At 41.4% G+C, this 25,218-nt stretch overlaps 1 protein-coding gene across 1 annotated transcript in view; it reads right to left on the bottom strand.

Moving 5' to 3' along the window:
* Window positions 1–25,218, bottom strand: part of STX16 (syntaxin 16) — a 379,775-nt gene that overhangs the window by 222,796 nt on the left and 131,761 nt on the right. Inside the window, exon 5 of the mRNA XM_044089972.1 lies at window positions 1,537–1,545. Coding sequence (XP_043945907.1) covers window positions 1,537–1,545 — 9 coding nt within the window. The remainder of the gene's footprint in view (window positions 1–1,536; window positions 1,546–25,218) is intronic.

Below are 25,218 nucleotides of genomic sequence, written 5' to 3' on the forward strand. Positions count from 1 at the left end.
CATGTCACAGTGTGTGTGTGTGTGGGGGGGGGGGGGGTACAATACTCATACACACTTCAATGCACCTGTTCATGCCTTGGTGGGCATAAGCATGCCTCAGGACCACTATCAAAAATTTCTGCCCCTCCTCTAAGGGGTCATGGTAAAGAAGGGTCCTATTCCACCCATCCCCCAAAGACAAGCAAACCAATCCTCTCCATCAGCTCCACAAGAACATAGGAGGCTAGTCAAACACAGGTGATCTGGTCATAGGACTTTATCATTTTGCCAACAGAACTTGCTATGCAACCACGTACTATCCCATTCAATCAGCCTGGAGTAGGAGTGCAATAATCAATTCTTATAATTCAAATAATTGCACCTTTTTCATATTTGAATTTTCTTTCCTACTCTCCAATTCTGAAAAGGTGTAGATTTCTGTCTTACTTAAAATGGCAGTGAACATCAATTTTGCATGAATCAGCTGAGCAATACAAACTCATCTAAGTACACAGTTTTTCATTATTCATTTTTTTACTTGTTTTACTGTTTAGTGCAAACTAAAGAAAATTACTGAATGACCAAATACAGAAAGCAGACAAACATGCGTAAGTTTTTTTTTTTTTTTTTTGTCATATCGGATAGCTGTGTTGGTGTTTCTTGGGTCAGCTCTCAGTACTTGACGTCAAAAGGCACTGGCACGCACCTTCTTCTAACTAGACAATGATTTAACAAATACAAAAGATAAAAATAGAAGACATCCTGGAAATTATGCAGTTTTTCAAAGAAAATAAACATTGGGGGATTGGGAGTTGGCATAGTGGTCAAGGTGTTTACCTCACAGGCACAAAGTACAGGTTGTGATTCTCACCTTTGAGAGGAAAATTTGTTAGACTTAAAATGGCCCACAATGACAGCCGGACTAGTACTTACCAATGAATTTCCAAACTGAGCAGCTAATGCAAACAACAGCCCAGCAAAGCTTTTCAATATCACCAATCAAAACACCAAAGTACAGCCAGTACCACACAGAGGACACGTACTAAATCTAAGAATATTAATCTATCATCAATACTTATGTGCTGTCACTATTTCACATTGAAACAAATTCAGCAACAGGAAGCCTAAATGACATACCATATCAGCAGATCTCTATTCACAGCACTTACTTAGTACATAAAAACTTAAATCATATACGTTTTTACTCCATTGTATGATTACAAATTATAACCTACCAAAACTAATGCACAATTCCATGAAAAGCTCATTCTTAATAAATAGCTTAAGACAAACGCATAGTGTTTAGAATCAGCAATACTGTATTTCACAGTGGTCTTGTTTTACTTAACTCTGACTCAATTACCTTTAGAAATCTACACTTTGGTACACAAGTTTCAAGTTCTTAACACTTTTTAAAACATGTTTCACAAGTCTAGGATTGTTCTGATTTGTGTGCCAGTGGATACAGTTATCGGCCTACTCTGAAGGTAATCATGCAGCATGCCGACAATTAAATCACATGACAAAGAAGAAAAAAAAAAAAAAAAAGAACAGTACCTCATCCAGCTCCTGCGGTGGTTTGGTGGATCCCAATCATCCCCCCATCCAAATGAGGATAGCAAAAGGTAAGAAAGAGAAAGAGTACAGTCAGAACAGAAAAAAATGCTTTGTAGAGGGACACAAACTTAGCTCAAAATTAAATTACTACAACTCCTTAGTAAAAGGTAAAAGAGCAATAGTACAGCCATGCTTCACACACACACAGACACACAGCAAGTAAAACCGCAGTTTGAAACCATTACACAATACGAGAAATAAAAGCCTGGATCTTGCATGCAGTTGCCACAGCAGATAATGTAGAACAGGTGCATTCTGGGTCCCGTATTTCAATGTTAACTAACAGACACTTGATATGAAATGCTTGATAACCAAGAATGTGAAGTGTTTTCAGACACCCAGTGCTGAAGATTCACATATATGAACTTCACTCCCCTAACCACTGACAAATGGGGAAACTCAGGATAAATATGGCTAGGCTTGCAAGGGCTCTAGGGCCATTAGCCTAGTAACCTCCTATGAACCTACGAGCACTACGCCCCAAGAGTGATGCAAAGCAGATGTACGTGACAAGACCATGTGCACATAAAAAGCAGCCCCTCCCGAACACCAACACATCTTCAACACCGAGAATTCTGCTAAGCTTCCATGTTATGGCAAGCTGTACCACTCTCGTCTTATCAACAAATGCCAAAATCATGGTGTTTCACCCTCCCCACCAAGTTAGTGGCCATCTTCGTCTTCTGTGGCATAGCCTCTCTTACTACTGGTGGATTGAAGGTTCCCATGATCTAATGCTGCCATTCACTTCAGGGCCCTTCCATAACACTATTATACCAACGTTATTCTGCTTAAACAGTTTCTGACGTTAAATGGCAGCAGCACAGACAGAGTCGCACTTCAACAAAGGACCTCAGAATTCTTCTACAAAGCCAGACAGGTCTTTTGTCCATGGCCTCCATTTAAAACTAATCATGCCCACTGACAGAATCCTGAATAAAATTCTCTCTCTTTCTATGAAAGAATTTTAGAAGTATATTCACTTTACATTTACTAACTGGTAATTTATACTTTAAGTTCAAAGAAAACAAATTTCCAAACCATAACAAATAGAGGAAATTAGTCAATAAAAAGGCAGTGTGAATTATATTATGCAAAAGCAAAGATTTTACAACATAAAAGAACAGTAACATGAATATTCACAAGTTGGGACAACAAAAATGTCATGAACATGGCAGGAATTTACAAAGCAAATACGTATGAATAACAGTATGTGTTGACAAAAAAAACAGTGAAATGGACAATATTAGCTATACAATAAACAGAACTGAAGAAGCTGTATACATGGTTTTGACATGGATTCTAATCTCAGTAAAAATAAAGAGAAGTATCATTTGACAAGTTATTAATCAGAAAAGAGTTGGCAGGATGAGAGTGATGTAAACATATACAGAGAAACTGGTACTGTAGTGTAATAACAATAATTTACAGAAATTGAATGCATGCTAGCTGCAACAATGAAAGACCACTTACATAACACAATTTCAAACCCAGTTTTACAACAGACATGGTTTAAAAGGGAACTTTAAAAATCTTTATTCACTACAGCATATGTTCAAATGTAGTTTTCCCAACAGTTTACTAAGTGTAACAAGACACCTTAAGTTTCCATACACGTTGTTTGACTTTAGGGTGAATATACAGTGCGAATGACTGAGGCTCTGAGATTTTGGGACTACTGCAGTTTATAAGTAAAATATAACAAATGAATAAATATAGAAAAATGGATAAATATGTGCCATTACAAACTGTGTAGAAATATGCACTGGTGCATTTGCTTGAGAGTCCCAAGGCAATACATGCTGAATGTTCACTAGGAGTTGTGAGGTTTGAGGGATGGCAGGAGCTGAGAAATGTTCATAATGCTGGAGTGAATTACATTTGTTAAAAAGAAAACGTATATATGTGATGTGGAATGTATAAAAATAAAAATAAGTCAGCATGTTTTTTTCTTAATAGTGCTGTGTGCGCCCACTTCACGTGACACTTTAATAAAGGTGTTTAATAAAAAGCCTATTCAAGCTGATTAAGTGAGAGAGAGAAAACAGAAGTCAACAGATAAGAAAAGTACTTAAGTGAAGAAGGGAAGAAAGCAGAAGGTGTAAGGGCTAACCCAACATCACCTACTAAGAAAAAGTTTAGTTTGCTTAGTTTTGTACTGGTTTTGGTAGTGTGTTTCTGTGTGTGTTATTACTGACTTTACATGCAATTGTCTGCAATGGGAGTGTAGAGTAGATGAGGGAAGGTATGTGTTCCATTTTGTTCGGGTAATTGCGACCTCAGAGTTTGTATATATAAGTAGTGGGGGTGTAGTACCCTAACAGCATATGAACTGGGAAATTAAATGATGATTTGGGCCCATAAGTAATTGAAGATATGGGAGGTGGCAGGTGTAGCCAAACATGTCTGTTAAAATGATCTCAACAGACAAACGGTTTTCTGATGTACCGAGATGCAGATCTAAGAAGTCTTGACGAGACTGTAGGGAATCAGATGTTTCAAGATTGCCATTAACCGTCTCTATCAAACTGTCACTCAGTATAAAATACAGTTGTGCAAACTTACATAAATGCAGATGTTAGAGTGTATTCAGTGTTGCAGTCATCACATTTGGGTTATCCTGCCAGGGGTAGCCCTCAGTCGGTCCAAATACCAGAGGCTTAGTATTTCTGCGTCTGTTGCTGTCGCTCCAGGACTGACGTCAGGTCGTCAGTGGTATAAAATCAGGCAGCCGACGCCATTACATCAGTATTTCTTGCCCTGTTAGGAGACCCCAAATAGGGAGCTAGGTTATGGTGGAAGAACACCACCAGTAGAAAGTAAATAAAAACTCCCTGTAAGGAGAGAGGATGAGAGAGAGAAGGGGGATGGAGGGGGCGGGGGGACCAGGACTGCAACAGTGAATACACTCGAGCATCTACATTTATGGTAAGTGTACACAACTGTACTATGTTCTTCAGGATTCACTGTTGCAGTCATCACATTTGGCTTGATTCCCAAAGCTGAAGAAAAGGGTGGCGGCAGTCAAGAAGACTGGGGGCTCGCTAGGATGCCCTGCAAGACTGCAGTGGCAAAGCCTGCCCTGGATTTGGAGAAGATAGGCAGGTGTTAATGCTTGAAGGTATGAACAGAAGTCCATGTTGCAGCCTCCAGGATATCCGTAGTGGGGACCCTCTGAGAAAATCTGCAGAGGTGGAGGTTGCCCTGGTGGAATGTGTCCTGACCCCCTTTGGGGACGGTTTCCCGTGCTGTCTGTAGTGGAAATGGATGCAGTGCGCTATCCATCTGGAGATTGTTTGGATATGGCCTTGCCCTCTGCCCCTACTGTCAAGCTGACTAGCAATTGATCAGTTTTTCTGAAAGACTTAGTCCTATCCAGATAGAATATGAGCCGTCTGTGCACATTTAGAAGAGTGCAGAATCCTTTCCCCCTTGGTTTGTGGGTTAGAGAAAAAGGTAGGCAAATGAATGGATTGCTTGAGAGCCATACTGGACACCACATTAGGCATGAAGGATAGGTTAGTCTTGAGGGAAACCCTGTCAGCATGAAAAATGATGAAGGGCTCTACAGCCATGAGTGCTTGTAGCTCTGATACTCTTCTAGCTGAAGTGATGGCCAGAAGTAAGGCTGTCTTCCAAGAGAGGAATTGTAACTCTGCTGAAGCTGCAGGTTCAAAGGGGGGCAGGGTGAGCTTTTCCAACACAAGTTAAGGTCTCAGGCTGGGGTAGGAGCTCTTCTGGGTGGCCTTAAGTTGTTAGCCCTTCTTAGGAACTGTTTGATGAGAGGGTGTGAGAAGAGAGGTGTCTCTGTGCTGTAATGAGCAGAGATGGCAGAGGCAGGAATTTTAATAGACGAGAAGGATAAACACCTATGTAGTAGGTCTGCTAGGTAATCCAGGATAAGAGCTAGGGAGGGCTGTGCTGTTCCAGCTCCCTTAGCCTGGATCCAGGTGCAAAACCTTTTCCACTTGTCAGCATAGGATTTTCTAGTGCTGGGGCGTCTGCAAATCTAGGACTTGTTTGCTTAGGTGGGCAGCTTGAGGACAGGTCAGGAAATAAGCCAGTTTGAGGGTCTGCAATTGGGGGTCCATGAATTCTCCATTCCTCTGGGTCAGGAGTGTTGGGATCTGAGGTAGATGCCATGTTGGCAGGGGTGACAGGCTGCGCAGCAGTGGGCACCAGTGCTGGTGTGGCCAGTCTGGGGCAATCAGGATTGCCCTCGGTTTTTCCTCCCTTATTTTCAGCAGTACCCTTGAAATGAGTGGTACAGTGGGAAATGCATAGACCGAGAGGTTTACCCACTGGAAGGATAGCGCATCCACTTTCCAGGCCTTGCTGTGTGGTTCCCTGGTGCAGAATTTGCTGAGCTGATGATTGGAGTGGGAGGCAAAGAGGTCCACCTTCAGGGTGCCCCATTTCTGGGTTACATGGGTGAAGGTTCTGTGGTCTAGCTGTCACTTGTGTGGGTCTATCAGGTTTCTGCTCGAGTTGTCTGCAAGAGAATTTAGGGAGCCTGGCAGGAATTGTGCTAGCAGGTGCAGCTGCATGGTTGAGGCTGTGTGCCAAAGGGTCATGGTGAGCCTGCAGAGAGGATAAGAGTGAGTCCCTCCCGGTTTGCTGATGTACCACATCACTGTGGTGGTGTCTGTTTTTATCAGTAGAGGCTCTGGGGGGAGTAGTGGTCTGAAAGCAGTCAGGGTGTGCTGAACAGCTAGCATCTCTTTTTGGTTGATGTGCAGATGTATTTGATTTGGGCTCCAATGGTCCTGAATGCACCTGCCATTCAGGTGTGCACCCTAGGCATAGTCTGATGCTCCTGTGGTGAGGGTCTGGGTGGCGTGGGGTTGTGAGAAGGGAAGTCCCTTGTTGTGGTTGCATGCTGCTGCCCACCAAAGAAAATCTTTTCTTAGACAGGGTATCATTGGTATGATAGTTTCCAGGTCTTGAGAGTGTTGACACCAAAGGCTTTTTAGTTATCATTGTAGTTTCCTCATATGCAGTCTGGCATATGGAATGCGTAGAATGCAGGAGGCCATGAACCCTAGAGCTTGCAGGATTTTCCTTGCAGATAAATGGGTTCTGGTGGCTAGCTGAGAGAAGTAGCCTGTCAGGTAGGCTTGTTTTTCTGGAGTAAGGAATGCCATCTGGGATGCTGCGTCCAGGCTTGCTGCCAGGAATACAATTTTTTGTGTGGGGACTAGTTTTGATTTCTTTTTGTTGACAGTATACCCCAGGGAGGCCAGTAGGTCCTTTACAAGGTTCAGGTGCTGTAACAGCTTTTCCCGACTGTCTGCCTGAATCAGGCAATTGTCTAAGTAAGGGTACATTTGAATATTTCTTTGTCTGCAAAAAGCAATGGCTGGAGCCAGGCATTTTGTGAACACTCTGGGAGCAGTGGATAAGCAAAGGGAAGTGCAGAGAACTGAAAGTGCATAGATCCTGCCCTGAAACGTAGAGATTTCCTGCAAGATTCCCTGACTGGGATTGTGTAGGTAGGCCTCTTTTAGGTCTAGGGTGGCTAACCAAGCATCCTTGGAAAGCATAGGAAGAAGCTGCTGGAGGGTGAGCATTTTGAATTTTGGTATCACCAGAAAGGTGTTTAGAATGAATAGATCCAGGGTTGGGCACCAAGTGCCCTCTTTTCTGGGTACCAGGAAGACTCTGGAATAGAAACCTTGGCCTATCTGGTCTGCAGGAACATGCTGTATCGCCCTCATGGAGAGCAGGGGAAAGGACTTGCTTTTTGGCCTCTGCCCACTGGTTTGGAGGAAGATCTGGGAACCCTTTTGGGGATGGCAGAGTGTGGAAATAAAATTTGTATCCCTGGGATACTATGTTGAGGACCCATCGGTCGTCGGTAATAGAGGCCCAGTTGCTTGCATGGAAGGAGAGTTTTCCTCCTAGGGGCACAAGCAGGTGGGCAGAGGTAAGGGGTGGAGGTGTAAAGTCATTGTGAGTTCTTACCATAAGGGGATGGCTTAGCACTCCCTGTTTTTGAAGTGGAGGAACTCCATTGCTTAGATCTCTGCATTCCCTGGAGCTGCTGTCTGGGGAGTCTGCTTCCCCTGAGTCGGGACTGAGCTGGCCTGGAGGGGGCAATGTCTACTGAACCTCGGAGGCTGGACTTGTAAATAGTCTGTCTGCATAGATTTAACTTTTTATTCCATCTTTTTAAGACCTCTTCTGCTTTGGTGCCAAACAAATTGTCTTTGTTCAATGGTGCATCCAATAATTTGGATTTGACATGATCTGGCAAGGTCTGTTCCTTAAGCCAAGCATGCCTTCTAAGGACAGAACCAGTGACTGCCCTGCAAGATGCTTCTAGGGCATCAAAGCAACATTGCACGATGTGCTTAGTAACTTGACTTGCAGAATGCATAAGCTCTTGTAATTCTTTATTTTCTGCACAAGCAGGAAAGGAAGATATCTTTTGTTTGAGGAGTTTCATGGTAGGCTACTGATATTTCAGCATGTGGAACTGACAATTTAATGCTCTAATAGCAAGATTAGCAAAGGTGTATACTTTTTTTACCCCACCCGTCTAAAGCTTTGGAATCCCTGTCTAAGGGGGTGGGATTCTTAGCTGAGGTTTCTTTAATTCCTTTATGTCCTTGAGAGATTACCTCTGGGTCAGCAGTAGGATTTTTGAAAAAGAATTTGTGAGAGTCAGCGACTCTGTAGTACCCGTTAGGTTTCCTGGGAGCAGGAGGAAGGGTGTCAGGAATCAAACTGTATTCCATAAAAACATCATCCACAACATCTAGGACAGGAGGAATTGCCAAAGGTCTGTGCTGTGGTAAATCTAAGAAATCCTTGAGTCTCTTTTTTGACTGAGGATAGTCTTGACATTCCCACTGGAATTGCTCCCTTAAAGTATGAAGGGTTTCACCAAATGAAAAATCCTCGGGTGGAGAGGCATAAGGAATGGATTCCTCTGCATCAGAATCCTCATAAGCAGAAAGGGGTTGCATGTTTTCATATTCAGAAGGATCAGAGTCATCGGACTCCTGTTTAGATAAAACTACTGGGGACAAGTCTTTTTCTTTTGGAAGGGGTAGCCTGGCTTCTCCTAATAAGCATAATAAGGTTTTCTGCCATTTTAAGCATTTGAGATTGAGGCAAGGAAGCATGTGCCCGAGCTTGGATCGTCATTTTTTGGGTGTAGTTTGTACCCTGGGCCTTAGTAACTTGGTAGTTTTTGAAGGAACTAAAGATGCGAAAGAAGAGATTTTGTGTCGAGTATCGGTAGTGCAAATTGCTTCCTCGGAAGCGGGTGCCTGCTCAGCGGCTCCGGACCGATTCAAGATACAGACATCCGCAGGATCCTTAGTTGAAGAAGAGTCTTGCGACATACCGGACTCCGAAAGGGTCTCGGTAGCGGCCTGCGAATCCACAGAAGCGGGCATCAGGGGCTGCAAAAGCACCTTACTGAGGACCGGAGAACTAACGACTAGTTTAACGGAAGCATCATCAGCAGTTTTGGACCTGTGCGGACTGTCTTTATCCTTACGTTTTTTTCTGAAGATTGGTAGTCGGATGGCTTACCGAAGCCATATCGGAATTAGAGGACTGACAGCAAAAATATCTAGCTACAATAAGGGCCTGACGACGTATAGTTCTGGCGTTGAACAAAGCACAAAAGCGACAGTGAGGGACGTTGTGGTCTGGGCCTAAACAGGTGATGCAGTAAGAATGGAAGTTTGTGTGGTATTTGCTTTCCACAGGCGAGACAATTGTTAACTTTTTCTGACATCGGTTAGATCAATAAAAAAGGATCCCCAACGGGGTACATAGCTTTAGAAGACTTCAACTTGAATTTGAAAATGAAAACTCAGGTAGCGGCCGACCAGCACTTGTGTGAACTGCTTCGGGCTCCTCGGCAAGAAAGACTGATGTAATGGCGTCGGCTGCCTGATTTTATACCACTGACGACATGATGCCAGTACTGGAGCGACCGCAACCAATGCAGAAATACTAAGCCTCTGGTATTCGGTCCGACTGAGGCTACCCCTGGCAGGATAACCCAAATGTGATGACTGCAACAGTGAAACACAAAGAACATCAGCAGAGACATCAATATATCAAATTGGTCTAACATCTGGTAGTTAAGGGGATAAAAGACTGAACCATAATGAGCCGTTTCCTGTACATCAAGTTTGATTCTCTCATCTTCTGTTTGTCTTCTATGCGACTCTCAGCAAATCAGTTAACCAGGACAGTGCTCCTTGGCAGAGTCTGAAAAGGTTCCATGCTCTAAACTCAGTAAAGAAATACAAATAAATGAACAAATCTTCACAGTGAATGGTCATATCATTCACACAAATGGTGAAGAGGAGTGAGTGAAATACCAAAGACTGGGCCATAGCTCTCAACTCCTAGTGCAAGGATCAGGGACAAAGCTAACATGTAATGTGGGATAAAAGGCCAAAATCAGAGCCAGAGGTTAAATATTGCTTTTACATACTTGAAGTTTGTTAGAACAACAGGATTTGCATTAGCTTGCATTATGTCAGGTATATAAAGTTTGAAACTCAAACATCTCATTATTTAATGACTGTAACACTCAATGCATTGCCAGAAAAAAAAATTAAGAGGCACAGGCCAAAAATATGACAAAGATCAGACATTTTGCAAAATCAAAGGCAGTTGAGACTTATGACATTACGTTACATCTACATTAACCAACAAGAAGCTGGAAATAGGATCACTCCATTTAGCACCTCCTGCTTCATTATTCAGATTAGTCTGAGAACTATATCAGTGCAGTATAATAGAAGCCCCAGTCTAACTACATCAAAGGCTTTAGAGAGGTCAAGAAGGACAGCTGCAAGTCATACCTGGCTGCTCTGGGATATTCACGACCAAATAAAGAAGAGCAGTGATTATGCCATGGCTGAGCCTAAATCCAAGCTGTTTACTGGAAATAATTAAGAAGCTTATCAGCTGGTAAAGAAACTGGTCATAGGCACTTATTTTAAGAATTTTTGAAAGGATCACAACTGGCCATTAGTTTTTATGGCAAACAAAGATAGCTTTGTGAAGCTGTATCATACCACCATTACTTAAATAACAAAACATACGTTTTTTTAATGGTACACCACCATACAGTTTACTAATCATTTCAGCACAGTGACTCTACTCCTTATTTCAGAGTCAGACCATGTTACTAATTTTGCTTTCAGTCTGCATGACCAAGTACAAGCTCATACCACAGCAATATGGGGGAAGCAGTCAAATTCAGTAATGGGCCATTTACTAAATCTCACTTTTCTGGACATTTCTGGGATTTGTTTTTAAAATAATTTAGAAAGTAAGGAACACTGTACCACATGTTATGTCTGGCAAAGAACATCAATACCTGGAGTATAATTAACTGCAATGATACACAGGAGTACATCCAAGTTTCACTACTCAGCCATGGCTCTTATTTGTTTGGTTGTACGTACATGATGAATAATTACAGAAGCCGGTGATGTCCTCTGTATTAGTCCTTGCTTAGTCCCAGTTTTTTATATCACTTACTCACTGCTCAGCATGCCAACTGCTCCCGAACCATGCCATAGGTTAGCATCTAACTACAATGGTTACTTATCATCAATGAATATTAATGTATTTCAGTTATTTCTTCTTCAGTATTATTCTAGGGCCACACTAACTGAACTGCATTTCAAGGACTTATTTGCTCAGAGTTTCTCTATATTCCGTAATCTGAAGCACTCAGTCTTTTTTTTTTCTTGGGTAGTGCAGGCCTCAGGTTGCAGGAATCTGCGAGACAGGTCCACCTACCTGTAAAATACTCAAGTACCAACTAGAACATGCTCTCATCATACCTGTCAGCTGTACAAATTTTTACCTCATATTTTTGGTCCGTTTTTCATGAAATTGTTGCTTCATGGCAAATTAGTGGCAAATCATTAAAGACTGAAGTTAGAACATAATGACAGATATTTGCGTTTCAGATTTCATACCTTCCAGGGAAATTCATGCTAATGCAATCAACTTTCTAAGTTTGTAAGAGTAATATTTAAAAATTGTCCCTATTTTTGGACCTTTGTCCCACTTATTTATTGCCTTGTCCAGATTTCTAGCTCTAAGAGATAGAGAGGTATAGCTCTTATCAACTCTTCCTCCCAAGATTAAAGTGATCCTAGTTGCTTCTGTGGTTTAATTCCCCAAGTCATTCGTATCTACTATGTAAACAACTACATTTTGAGAGATCACACAAGCATGTACAAATTGCACTGATTTTCATACAAAAACATAACCAAAAGGACAAAAATATATATAGTTTAGGACTGTGCAATTCCTGCAACTAGTTCCTGTGAAGATGATCCCCTCCACGATCTCATCCCCTGTTGACTAACAAGCCATCACATTCTTCTGCAAATCACTGGGAAGTCCCAAAAAATGAACTAAACCAGTGAATTCTAAAGTCAAACTTGACTCGCTTACCTACCAACTACCACATATCTCACTTAAAGTGATTCTGCCCTGTCTGGAGTTTCAGAGCAAGACATTCCATGTTACAATGTTCTGCTCATCTTGCTCAAAGTCTGCAAATTAACATTTTTCACTAAAAATGTGATGGAAATAATACATTCTAAATAAGCCTAACGTCATATATGTTTTTATAAAGGATGCACCTTTCTAGATAAAAAGAGAACTGACAAGTGATGTACAGAAATAATAAATTATGCTAATACCAGGAATATTTTTTTAAAGAAACAAATAGAAAGATATAGTGGAAGATATAGCTGACATACTGAAGAACACAGACAGACTTCACGGAATGGTGGTAATCCTTGATTTAATGAAAACACTCCGGATGTGGTCCAACACCTGTGAGATAGACACTTAAATGCACATTAAAATAAATAACTACCAATAAAATGTTATAAAACAGCTATCTATTCAAACTGCAAGTACTCTTACAACACAAAATCCATTACATTTCAGCTGTAGAAATTTTATTTTTCTTATTTACGTGCTAAAAGCACACAACTGTAATGTGGGTGAAAATATCAGGAAATCTATACACAGACAACACTGTGGATCTTTTTCTCCCATTAAATAAAGCTGCAAGCGAAGTTTCATTTGCAGGATGGTCATTGCTGCAGCTATGCTAAAAAGAAATGGTCTTACTAGTGGTAAACTCTAAGCAATTACATGGCTATTTAATACATTTTCTTTTTGCCAGTATTAAAGTACTCAAGCGGTGGTGGTGCTGCAGTAGCGTTGTCGCCTCACAGTTAGACGTTGCCCGTTCGATTCTCAGTTAGAGCGTCTTCTGTGTGGCGACATGAGTGAATCGGCGTTCCTTCGCTGAAGGTTGTGCGTTAGGCCCGGCAAGCCAGTACGTAAAAATCTACTGCCAATCATTAGAGGACCGGATTTCCGCTGTGGCGACCCCTAACCATGAAAAGCCGAAAGATGCAAACAAAGTACTCTTTCCTTATATTAGTGCAGTTTGTGCTAATGACTTGCCTACTTTTTTAAAAAGTAGGTAATAATTTAGTGCATTTCAGCTTATTTAATTATTTATTTCCAGTTTGATTACCGGGGAAGTCCATTGGGCCCAGGGAGACCGTTTTCAGTGGAGGCCCATGGAGAAAATCTCCATATTATAGAAATACAGTAGAAAGTACAATACAGATACTTATCAAGAAAATAACATGTGCCCAGTACTTACACAGAACATGCTATTATGTGAATTACAGAGTTCGGTTACATTTAACAAAGTATTACATCCTTCAAATGAAAAACGAAAAGCTATTTACAATATTTACATTAAGCAGCATAACATATGGGAGTTATCAGCTGTTAGATTAAGCAAGTTTGTCAAAGTCTTAAAGCCCTAGGATGATGTCATGTCTGGTCTTTGGCATCAAGGAGGGACTAGGTTGGTAGGATGCAGTTGCATTTCCATTTAGAAGAAAGGTAGGAGTGAAGCTGAATTTTGAAGTTTTCAGTATTCTGCATAGTCCTTAGTAAGGCTGGGAGAGAATTCCATTTCTTGCCTAGGGAGAATGAGAGAAGTTGCCCAGCAGGGTGTTTGGGTTTATGGATAGTAATTAAATTTTGATGTTCAGATCTGAGAGTTCTATTAGGGGTATAAAGGGGAAGGATGTTTGAAAGTGCAGGGCAATTGATTGGGTTGAATATTAATCTATGGGCAGTGGTAAGTTGTAGGTAGTTCAGATATTTGGAGAGTTTTATCCAATTTAAAGACTTGAGGGTAATGCAGTGGTGGGTACTATGTTTGGGATTGTTAACAAATTTAGAAATTTTCTTACAACAATTTTCAAGTTTAGAAGAGAGAGAGGCGGATAGGTTGGTTAGCAGAGGGGCACCGTACATTAGGAAGGGAAGAAGGTACATAGAGGCTAGTGTTTGTCTAGTAGAAGAGGAGAGGAAGTGATTGCTTCTATATAACATGCCTAGTTTTTGGTGGGTTTTCTTTATATTTTGCTGAATGTGAATGTCAAACTTTAGGTGTTCATCTATAGTTACGCCTAGTAGTTTGGCAAAGGGTACAACTTCAATAGGAGAGTTGTTTTGGCTAAGTATTAGGAAAGAGCTTTTGTCATAAGAGAAGGACTTTGAGGGTGTGAACAGTAGAATTTTTGATTTGTTTGCATTGAGAGATAGGTGACTTTGACACATCCAGATCTCTGTAGTAGAGAAGGGGGACTGGGTCTTTGAAGTTCTGGGAGGTTTGTGGCAAAGTAGACTAAAGTTGAGTCATCTGCATACTGAATGATTTTAGCATTAGGAATAGCAGAGTGGAAGTTGTTGATAAAAATATTGAACAACATTGGTCCAAGGCTGGATCCCAAGGTACACCAGTAGGGGTGGGTAAAAAGGTGAGGTGCCTTTTCTCCATTTTACAGCCTGGGATCTGTTTAATAGGTTCAGATTTGAGAGATGACTCTGGAGGTGGGTATGGGAGACCGTATCAAATGCTTAACAGAGATCTAGTAGAACTGTTGATACTATGTTCCTTGAGACTAGGTCTAGACTGACTGTTTCTAAGGAGGAGAGTAGAGCAGTTATGGTGCTGTGCCCAGATCGAAAGCCATGTTGGGTAGGAGTGAGAAGATTGTTTTGAGTTAGGAAAGGCATTAGTTGGTTGTGGAAACTTAACAACTTGGGATGTTAACCTCTCTCCCTGATGCTTGTAACATACTAATTTCTAACAGAAATTATTTTGCAAAGTAGTAGTAATTAGCCTGTTCACATTAACTTATGAAGTACTTCTACTGTACTAGTTGCAACATAATGACCTACTTTAAGACTGCTAGTCTTAAATTCACTTACACAAAAGACACCCTAGTAAACTGACTCATCAGCAAATCTCAAACCAGTTACTAAAATGCAAGTAAAACAAGACAACCATTGGTTTAATTTTGTCATTGCTTGTGAAAAAAGTAATCCCCCCCCCCCACTGTCTACATGGGATTGAGGTATCCACCATTTCTCTTACCTTCACTGACAGAATTAGAATTTCACAAACACAATCCATCCCTCTCTTTGCTGGACTTCTTAGCTTCCTATTGCTTTCTTAATGTCTCTCCCAAATCATCTTCATCAAATAGTCTCCTGTTTTCTTGCACATGTGCCCAAACAGTGCAGTTTTGTACCTACCATAAATGTAGATGTTCGAGTGATCACCCTGCTGCAGTCATCACACTTGGGTTATCCTGCCATCAGGCGGTCCCGCAGTTGGCCTGAATTCCAAAGTCTTGGTCCGGCGTCGGTTGCTGTCGCTTCTTCCCTGACGTCACAGCGCCAAGGGTATACAAGAGGCATCCGACGCCATTTTCTTCAACTTTTCTTGCCCCAGATGTCAGGTGCCCCCAATAGGTATATATATATATATATATATATATATATATATATATATATATATATATATATATATATATATATATATAGCTAGATAAAACCTTTAGGCACAAGCAAATACACCACAGAGGTTGAATAGGATAGAGTGGTATAGATAAGTTCAGCTAGTTCAGAGGGGATGGAGGGAGGGTAACCTGGACTGCAGCAGGGTGAACACTCGAACATCTACATTTATGGTAGGTACAAAACTGTACTATGCTCATCGTGTTACCCTGCTGCAGTCATCACACTTGGGTTGAATCCCAAAGCTAAGGATGGGAGGTGGAGTTAAACAGGGTTAGAAGGAGCTAGTAGGCCCTGCAAAACTGCAGTGGCAAAACCAGCTATAGTCTTAGAATATATGAGGTAAATGATAGTGTTTGGTGAAGGTGTGCACTGAACTCCAAGTTGCAGCTTCCAGAATATCCTTGGTTGGTACTCCCCTGAGAAAGGCTGCTGATGTAGCTGTAGCTGTAGCTCTGGTGGAGTGGGACCTAATGTTAGCAGGTACCGGTTTCCCATGATGCGTGTAGCAGAAACGTATGCAATGCCCTATCCATTTAGAAATGGTCTGTTTTGAGATAGCTTTTCCTTGTGATCCTGTAGCATAGGCTACAAATAGCTGGTCAGAATTTCTGAAAGCCTTAGTTTTATCCAAGTAGCAACGTAATTGCCTGTGAATGTCCAAAGAGTGCAGGAGTCTTTCTCCTTTGCTCTGGCGATTTGGGAAAAAGGTGGGCAAATTAATGGTTTGGTTTAGCGCCACACTGGATACCACCTTTGGCATAAAGGAAGGGTTACTTCGTAGAGAGACTCTTGTCTTGATGAAAAATGAGGAAAGGCTCCACTGCCATTAGTGCCTGTAGCTCTGAGACTCTTCTAGCTGAGGTTATTGCAAGTAGCAGGGCAGGTTTCCATGAAAGAAATTTTAAATCAGCTGAAAAAGCTGGTTCAAAGGGCGGCAGTGTAAGCTTTTCCAGAACAAAGTTGAGATCCCAAGTAGGTGTTGGTGCTCTCCTTGGCGGTCTTATGTTCTTATCCCCTCTGAGGTACTATCTTAGGAGTGGATGTGAGAATAAAGGAGGATCCGTGTTGTAATGAGCTGAAATTGCTGAGGCGTGGATCTTAATAGATGAAAAGGAAGACCTTTGTGCAACATCTCAGTTAAATATTGTAGAATCTGAGGAATGTTTGGATCAAGGGGATTTTGGCCTTTAGCCTGGTTCCAGGCGCAAAATCTTCTCCATTTGTCTGAATAGGTTTTCCTGGTGCTGGGCCTCCTGGCCTCCAGAATGACATCCATAACTGTTTTGGATAGAGGTGTTGGCTGGTTGTTTAGGTAATTTGCCATGCAGCCAGGTTTAAAGTCTTGAGCTGGCTGTGTAGAATCTGATTGTCTCGCTGGGTGAGCAGGTGAGGAATTTGTGGTAAAATCCATGGTGGGCCGTGGGCCATGTTCCTTAAAATTGGATACCAATGCTGGCGTGGCCAGTCTGGTGCAATGAGTATCATTTGTTGCCTCTCTAATCTGACTTTCAGCATTACCTTTGCTAGAAGAAGCAGTGGAGGAAAGGCATACACTGTTAATATTTTCCAACTGAATGAGAGGGTGTCCACTTTCCAAGCTTGTGGATGGAATGTCCTTGTGTAAAATATTTGAAGTTGGTAGTTTCTGCTTGCAAACAGATCTATGTCTGGGCGTCCCCATTTTTGAGCTATCACTGCAAATACTTGTGGATCTAGTTTCCACTCGTGTGGATCCATGATGTTTCTGCTTAGGTCGTCTGCCAATGTGTTTTTCTTTCCTGGCAGGAATTGTGTTTGTAATTGAACCTGGTAAGACAGTGCAGTGTTCCACAAGGTCATTGCTTGCCTGCATAGAGGGTAGGAATGTGTGCCCCCTTGCTTGTTTATGTACCACATTATTGTGGTATTGTCCGTCTTTATTATTAGTTGTCCTGGGTGTAAGAGGTTCTTGAAAGCTGTAAGGGCATTCTGTACTGCTAGCATTTCTTTCTGATTGACATGCAGATGCCTCTGATCTGTAGTCCATTTGCCCTGAATGCACTGTCCTGCCATGTGTGCTCCCCAGGCATAATCCGATGCATCTGTTGTCATAGTTTGCCTGGCTGTGGGTAAGGTGAAAGGCTGACCCTTGTTGAGGTGACATGCCTGTGCCCACCACAGAAACTCCTGTTGAAGGCAGGGAATGAGTGGTATCATAGTTTCCAAGCTGTGGCTGTGCTGAGTCCATACACTTTTCAGGTAGCATTGTAATTTCCTCATATGCAGTTTTGCAAATGGTATTAGTAGTATGCAAGATGCCATGAATCCCAAGGCCTGCAGAATTTTTCTTGCAGGGAGTTGGGTCTTTGTTGCCATTATTTTGAAATATTGAGTCAGCTGTTGTTTCTCGTCTGCCGTGAGATAAGCCATCTGGGCCGTTGTATTCAAGCTGGCACCCAGGAATATTATGTTTTGTGAGGGCACTAGTTTTGATTTATTTTCGTTTACTGTGTACCCTAGGCAACTTAGAAGGTGTTTGACAAATGCCAGATGCTTTAAAAGAATATCCTTGCTTTCTGCTTGAATAAGGCAGTCATCCAGGTATGGGCATATTTGAATTCCTCTTTGTCTGCAGTATGCAATTACTGGTGCCAGGCATTTTGTGAAGACCCTGGGCGCAGTAGATAAGCCAAAGGGCAGTGCAGAGAATTGATAATGCGTTGAACCTGCAATGAAGCGGAGGTATCCTCTGCAATTTTGTCTGATAGGGACATGCAGGTATGCCTCCTTGAGGTCCAATGTTACTAGCCAAGCATTCTTGCCCAGCATGGGAAGAAGCTGCTGTAGTGTTAGCATCTTGAAGTTTGGTACTTGCAGATAGGTGTTCAGAATTGAAAGATCCAGAATGGGTCTCCATGTTTTGTCCTTTCTAGGGACTAGAAAGAGTCTTGAGTAAAATCCTTGTCCTTGCTCCTGTGTAGGTACCTGTTGAATGGCTCTCATGTTCATGAGAGCTGTAATTTGTTTTTGTGCCTCTGCCCATTGATTTGGTGGCAGGTTTGGCATTCCTTTTATCCTTGGTAAGGTATGAAAGTGGAATCTGTATCCTTGAGAGACAACGTCTAGAACCCATTTGTCTTTTGTGATGATGTGCCAGTTATCTGCAAAAAATGCTAATTTTCCTCCCAAGGGAGCTGCCAGGAGAGATTTGCTTGGTAGTTGAGGATTGAGTCATTGTGTTTGTCTTCTGCTAGCCTGGGGCCTGTCTTCTCCTCCTTTCTGGGTAGCAGTACCTCATTGGCGAGGTTTGTAAGGGCCTTGTGACTGACCTCTGCCCCTGTGATCTGTCAGAAGCTGGAAAGGACCAGTTTTTCGTTGGCCAATTTCTGCTGAAATGAGGGGGTTGTACCTGCAAAAAATCCTTGACAGTCTGCATAGACTTTGCCTTATCCTCCATTTTCTTTAAAACCTCTTCTGCTTTGACACCAAATAATACATCCTGCTGTAAAGGTGCATCCAATAATTTTGCTTTAACATGATCAGGAAGGGTTTGTTCTTTTAACCAAGCATGTCTACGTATGACAGAGACAGTAACAGTTGCTCTACAGGAAGCTTCCAATGAATCAAATCCACACTGTAAAGTATGTTTGCCCACCTGTTCAGCTGCATGCAACAGATCCTGCATTTCCTTGAATTCAGACTGTTCAGTATGTGTGCTCATTTTTTGTTTTAATTGAGACATTAGGAATTGCTGATATTTCAGCATGTGAATCTGACAATTTAATGCTCTCATAGCCAGAGTTGCTGAGGTGTATATTTTCTTTCCACATCTATCTAGGGCTCTGGAATCCCTTTCAGAGGGCACAGGATTTTTAGCCATACAAGCTTTAGCTCCCTTAGGACCCTGGGAAATCAAGAAGTCTGTGCTGGGGTAGTAAAAGTAACTCTCGGAGCCTTTTCTTAGAATCAGAGTAGTCCTTGCCTTCCCAGTGGAAATGTTCCCTCATGGTATGTAAAGTTTCCCCAAAGGAGTAGTCTTCAGGGGGAGATGCTGAGGGAATAGACTCTTCAGCATCAGAGTCTTCATAAGGTGGAGAAGTGTAATCCTGTTCCTCAGAAGAATCTGAGGAAATTGAAACCTGGTCAGAGGAAGCATAATCCTCCTCTTGTCTTGGTCTTTTATCAGGAGGGGGGTGGGAACCCCTGATTAGGGTAATCAAATCTTCAGCCATCTTAAGCATCTGTTTCTTAGGCATGGGGCCTTGAACTGTAGACTGATGTACAGTCGTCTTTGGTTTTAAAGGGGTTTTAAGCTTAGCATAAGATTTAATGGTGAGTGTAGTCGGTCTGAAGACACATTCTGCAACTTAAGGTGTTTCCACTGCACTGGGGTCTACTTCTGCTCCGGTGTCGAAAGGGCCTAATGAAGATGGCTGCGTCTGCCTAGTAGACTCCGCTTGAGAATCCGCAGCTGTCTGGGGTTCCAGTTCTGCGGTCGTCAGGGGCTGTGTAGGCGCCTCACTGAAAACCGGAGAACCGGCGACAGGCCCAGCAGAGGCCTCGGAGTCTGGCTTGTTCCTAGGCTGCCTGTCCTTATCCTTGCGTTTTTTATGCATGCCGGTCGTCGGCTGCTCTGACGGCATGATATAATTAAATTTCCTACCAAAGTAATGTCGTGCAAAGTCAAAACGGCGTTTGATAGTTTGTTTATTAAACCTAGCACAAAACCGACAACCTGTGACGTCGTGGTCTGGGCCTAGGCAAGGAACACAGTAGGAATGGAAGTCCTTATGAGGTATTTGCTTCCCACAAGAAATGCAATTGTTAACTTTTCTGACATCAGACTGAGGCAAGAAAAGGTTCTCCAACGGGGTACTTAGCTTTACTGAAGACTTCGGACTGAAATTCGAATTGAAAATCTCAGGTGTCAGCCGACCGGCACTTGCGAACTGCTTCTGCTTTGGGCACCGCGCCGCAAGAAAGACTGAAGAAAATAGCGTCGGATGCCTCTTATATACCCCTGGCGCTCTGACGTCAGGGAAGAAGCGACAGCAACCGACGCCGGACCAAGACTTTGGAATTCAGGCCAACTGCGGGACCGCCTGACGGCAGGATAACCCAAGTGTGATGACTGCAGTAGGGTAACACGATGAACATCACCATAATCTGTTCTTTGACCTTATCTGCAATTGAGGTTACTTTGACTTCTGCTATAATGTTAAGCATTCATTTGTCTGTCCTACAGCATGTATACTACAACCAGTCTTAGGCACTTAATCTCCATCACCATTAGCTGCTTCAACTGCTGACTTCTCTATCCAGGTTTCACTACCATACAGAATTAATGGTCACACCACTGCTTAAACCCAATGCAATAATGCAAAGTAAAAGTAAATATTTTCAGATTTTTTTCAATTAACACCTTCATTTAAGTTAGAAATGTCAACCATAAGTGGGCGCTGAATAAAAAAAAAAAAAAAAAAAAAATCAGGGGACTGTGCGATGGCAGATAGACACACGTGAGCTTGAGCAGGAAAATAAACTTTAAAGAATGTACGATTTATGCACACACAGCATATAAGGCTGCATTATAACAAGAGGCATCACTAAAAACAATTCTGAAATGCTGAATGCAATGCACAGTCATATGTAACCAAAAACAAGAGGTATAAAAAAATCAGGACAACTCTCTGTGGCTGCCCATGTGAGAACAGGTACAAGGTACTGTCCATTTACATCTGCCTTGTTTACTGAACAACCAAGTGACTGTCATATAATCCACAGCATTGAAGACCATCATAAAATTACACAAGGCTCAGAGCAGCACTTATTTTAAAACTAGTTATTCATATTTAACAAATTACAACAACAACATTAGTATGTACTTTACAATAAAGTGTAGCATGGTTAAATATTTTGAAAATGGTTATTTATTTAAAAAAATGTTTTGAAACTGGTTATTGATAGTAAACAAATTACATTCAGATCTACTTTGAACATACCATACCTTGGTCAACCAACACTTGCTGAGCTGACCAATTATTTACAGGCATTTTGATCCTTAACAATGTTTTAAATGAATATCAAAACGTATATACTTGTAAAATGGCCACAACTCTAAATAACCTAAATGACTGATCTACAAGGGAAGTGTCCTTGATGGATTTTACAACTCAATTTCCATATTTTCTCAGAAGATCCTACTCTAGAAGGATCACATTCACGAATGGCACACACTGTTGTTATGCACAGATGACATATGCAGGCCTAGTTCCAAAGTCAAAGTTGACCTGCAAAGAATAAGCACACTTCATGCAAATCAAGAAATGGAACTTAAGACACCCATAAGTAAAACACAAATACACCTAATAAACATAAAGGAAATGCCAAGGGAAGCCAAAGAAGCCAAATGTGTTCCTTGGTGGAAATTAGAAACAGGTGCATGATGAAATCTGATCAAGGAAAAATTTAGGTCTGAATCAAAAATCTGGAAAAATATTTAAGAATGCTAGAAAATGGATGTGAGAATGGGTTTAGTTCTATAGCTGTTGCCCATGCAAAGCTGGAGTCAATTTCCTAAGATAATTTTCTCAGTACGACAACTCTAGTGAGAAATCAGGATCTGGACCATGCTAACTAGGGTAGGAATGGTTCCTATCTAACACCAGAATTGCAAAAATCATATGGTTAACTTCAAGGAATAAGGGTCCAGACGGGACTCACCAGACATTTGGGATAAGAAACTCCTGCGTGGTCTCTGGCGCTGAGACCTATCCAGATCATCAACCACAACAGATGGAACTAGACTTTAGGAAAAGAAGGGGGTTATCACAAAGACTTTGGCTTTGCGAGAAAATGGGGGAAAGGTATAAAGAATATCAGACAGCCACTACTGGAAGAGTACATCAGTGGTGGGATCCCCCTGTGGGAGGAATAAAGAAAATTTACTAAATGACTGCTGCATTTCTAGCTGGATGGGATCAGAGGTTGAAGCAAGCTTACCATTGCCAAAGGAACAGAGTTTTAGGCTGTCCACAGATTGAGGGACCACTCATGTAGCATCAGAAGACAGTGGCTGTGTCTGTTTGCAAGAGTACAGACCTGACCTGGGATATGGGCAAGGACAAGAGAACATCTGCAGGCAAGAGTCCATTCCCCGACCTCCTATGGCCTCCCAATAAAGAAACACGTTTCCGTTTGCCTGTTTACACAAAATATCACTGCCATGTTGCTGGAGTGAATGGCAATCCCACTAGTGGGAAGGGAGTCCTGACACTGTTGCAAAATGAGAAAGAAGGCCCTCATCCCTAGAATACTGATATGCTGAGTGACTGCTTGGTCTAAACAGGTGCCTTGGAGTACCTGTTCAAAATACTTATCCACACCCCACAGCAGTGGTATACATGGTTAGCATTGCCTTGGGGGTCATGTTCTGAAACTGACAGCCCAGAGTAAAGCTGTAGTTGAGAAATCGCAGACAAACTCAGCCCTTGCATTTCTTGGAAATCCTTAATGGAACATAAAGGTCAGAAAGTTGACTCTACTGTACTCTGACTGTCCAGTGAAGGACACTCGGGAAGAGACCGGCATGAAGAGCCATAAATACTGTAGAGGTAAACAGACCACAAAATACCAGAAACTTCTGCTCCACATAGCTAAAAGGACAGTGGTTAAACAACCAAAATAGCAACGAAACACACCACATTCTCGCGTTTGTAGAATTTAATAAAAGCAGTAACAGAAAGCTTTGAGACGCAAGCCCTTTTTCAATGCATAAAACACATCATGAAAACATCCATATTTAGTCTAGTATGTTTAACCACTGTCCTTTTAGCTACGTGGAGCAGAAGTTTTTGGTATTTTGTGATTGTTTTTGTCTGCTACTGTAGCAGTTTGTGTTGCCAGCCTTATGGATTTGCCTTCTACAACTACTTTAACATCTAAGAATAATTTTCTTCAGCAATTTTTTGTGGCGAGTAAAAATCCGTTCTTGAATATGAATTTGAATACTTCGACAAGAATCGCCCAAGGGGAGAATCGTTATGGTGAACTGAATGAACTATTACAACTTATAAAATCACTTGAGTATAAAAATGAGACTCAAGAAACTGCAGTGGCAGAGACTGAGCTTTTGTGCATATCTTGAAATGGGAATTGTACCTAGAGGGCTATGCATTGTAAAAATGCCTACATATGGCAATAAGTACCCAGACTTATTATTAAAGTGGCAACAATTGAATTTAAAGCTGGGCACAGATTACATGCGCCTAATGAACAAGTTCTTTATGAGCCATGAAACTGAACTGCTAGCTTAGTTACAGGGGATGGAAGATAAACTTACTAACTCTCTGTTTTTTATATCTGTTGATACTGAATACAACAATATGCTTAATAAGCTTAAAGTTACGGAAGTAAAGCTCGCGGCTCAAAAGAAACGTAAGCTCATAAGGGACTGTGATGATTTTAAATTAAACCGCATTTTTCAATGGCCAAAGGCCATCACTTCCTGCTGATACTACAGTGACTTCTAGAGTCTTACAGCATGTTAATGATGGAAATGCATCGAGTTTTGTTGTGAATTTCAACAATACAACAAAATGCAGCAATGCTGTCTTTGATTTGGACTCGAGTCCACTGAAGTAGAAAGAAGCACTAATACTTTATCTAATACAGTTGCTAATGCAACTAATCAAGAAGATAATGCTAGTAGGCTCGTGGCAGTCCCTGTGGTAACTGAGCAGCAGGGAAATACTTTTTTGGCTACTCGTTTTCAGCTAGAACAACCAGTTCAAGTGCGACAATGCTCGAGAGGTCAGAGCAGGAGTCGGAATGATTTGGGAGACAGGCAGAAGTTCAACTCCAAATCAGCAATGCGCTCCAAGGTAGGACCTGTTTCCAGGAGCAGGGGACAGCTGAAAACTTGATTTTTATGAACTCTCATATTGTGAATTTATCTAGCTATGTACCTAATGAAAATTAAGGCAATGTGTTAAGTAAAGGTATGTCATTTATGCCACAACATCAAGCTAAGACCAGTGAACTTTTGACTGAACTTAGGTTATTTGTAAGAAATATCGATCTTAAATTAAATGTACAAGATTTCATCTGATGAAACTACGAATGTGCTGAGGAGGTCCAGTACTTTTATACCATTAAGTACACAGACAGTAAAAGGTTTTTATAATGTGTGTGAGCAACACATAATATGTACTTTCACAGTAATGTGGAATTAAAATATAATTTAAATGCTGATGAACACAAAGCTATGCTTGACTTGGCTAGAAATGAGAATTTAGTTGTGAAACAAGCCGATAAGGGTGGTAAAGTTGTAGTAATGAACACTACACAATATAATGAATGGATATTTGATATGCAAAGACAAGATGGTACTTTAGAACAAATTAACAAGAGTTTTGTTACTACTGTGAGTAACAAGGGTTAAATCTTTCCTCTGAGTTATTAATTGAGGGGGGTCTATAACACCAGAAACATATAATTATTTGTATAATGCTAACAAAGTGGTGCCTTAAGCTTTATAAAAGATACTAGAGATTTTTTTACACAATCTAAAAAGATAGGCTGACTGTAATAGTGTTAGTGATATTATGATGGTTACACTAGATATCAAATCATTATTTACAGTCATACCCTATGACTTTGGTCTAGAAGCTCTGAGAGAATTTTTACATAATCATAGTACTTTCTCTAATAGTAAAATAGAACTACTTTGTA

This window comes from Protopterus annectens, chromosome 12.part0 (assembly GCF_019279795.1).
Source record: "Protopterus annectens isolate FY-2018-M chromosome 12.part0, PAN1.0, whole genome shotgun sequence".
NCBI classification, from domain to species: Eukaryota; Metazoa; Chordata; order Ceratodontiformes; family Protopteridae; genus Protopterus; species Protopterus annectens.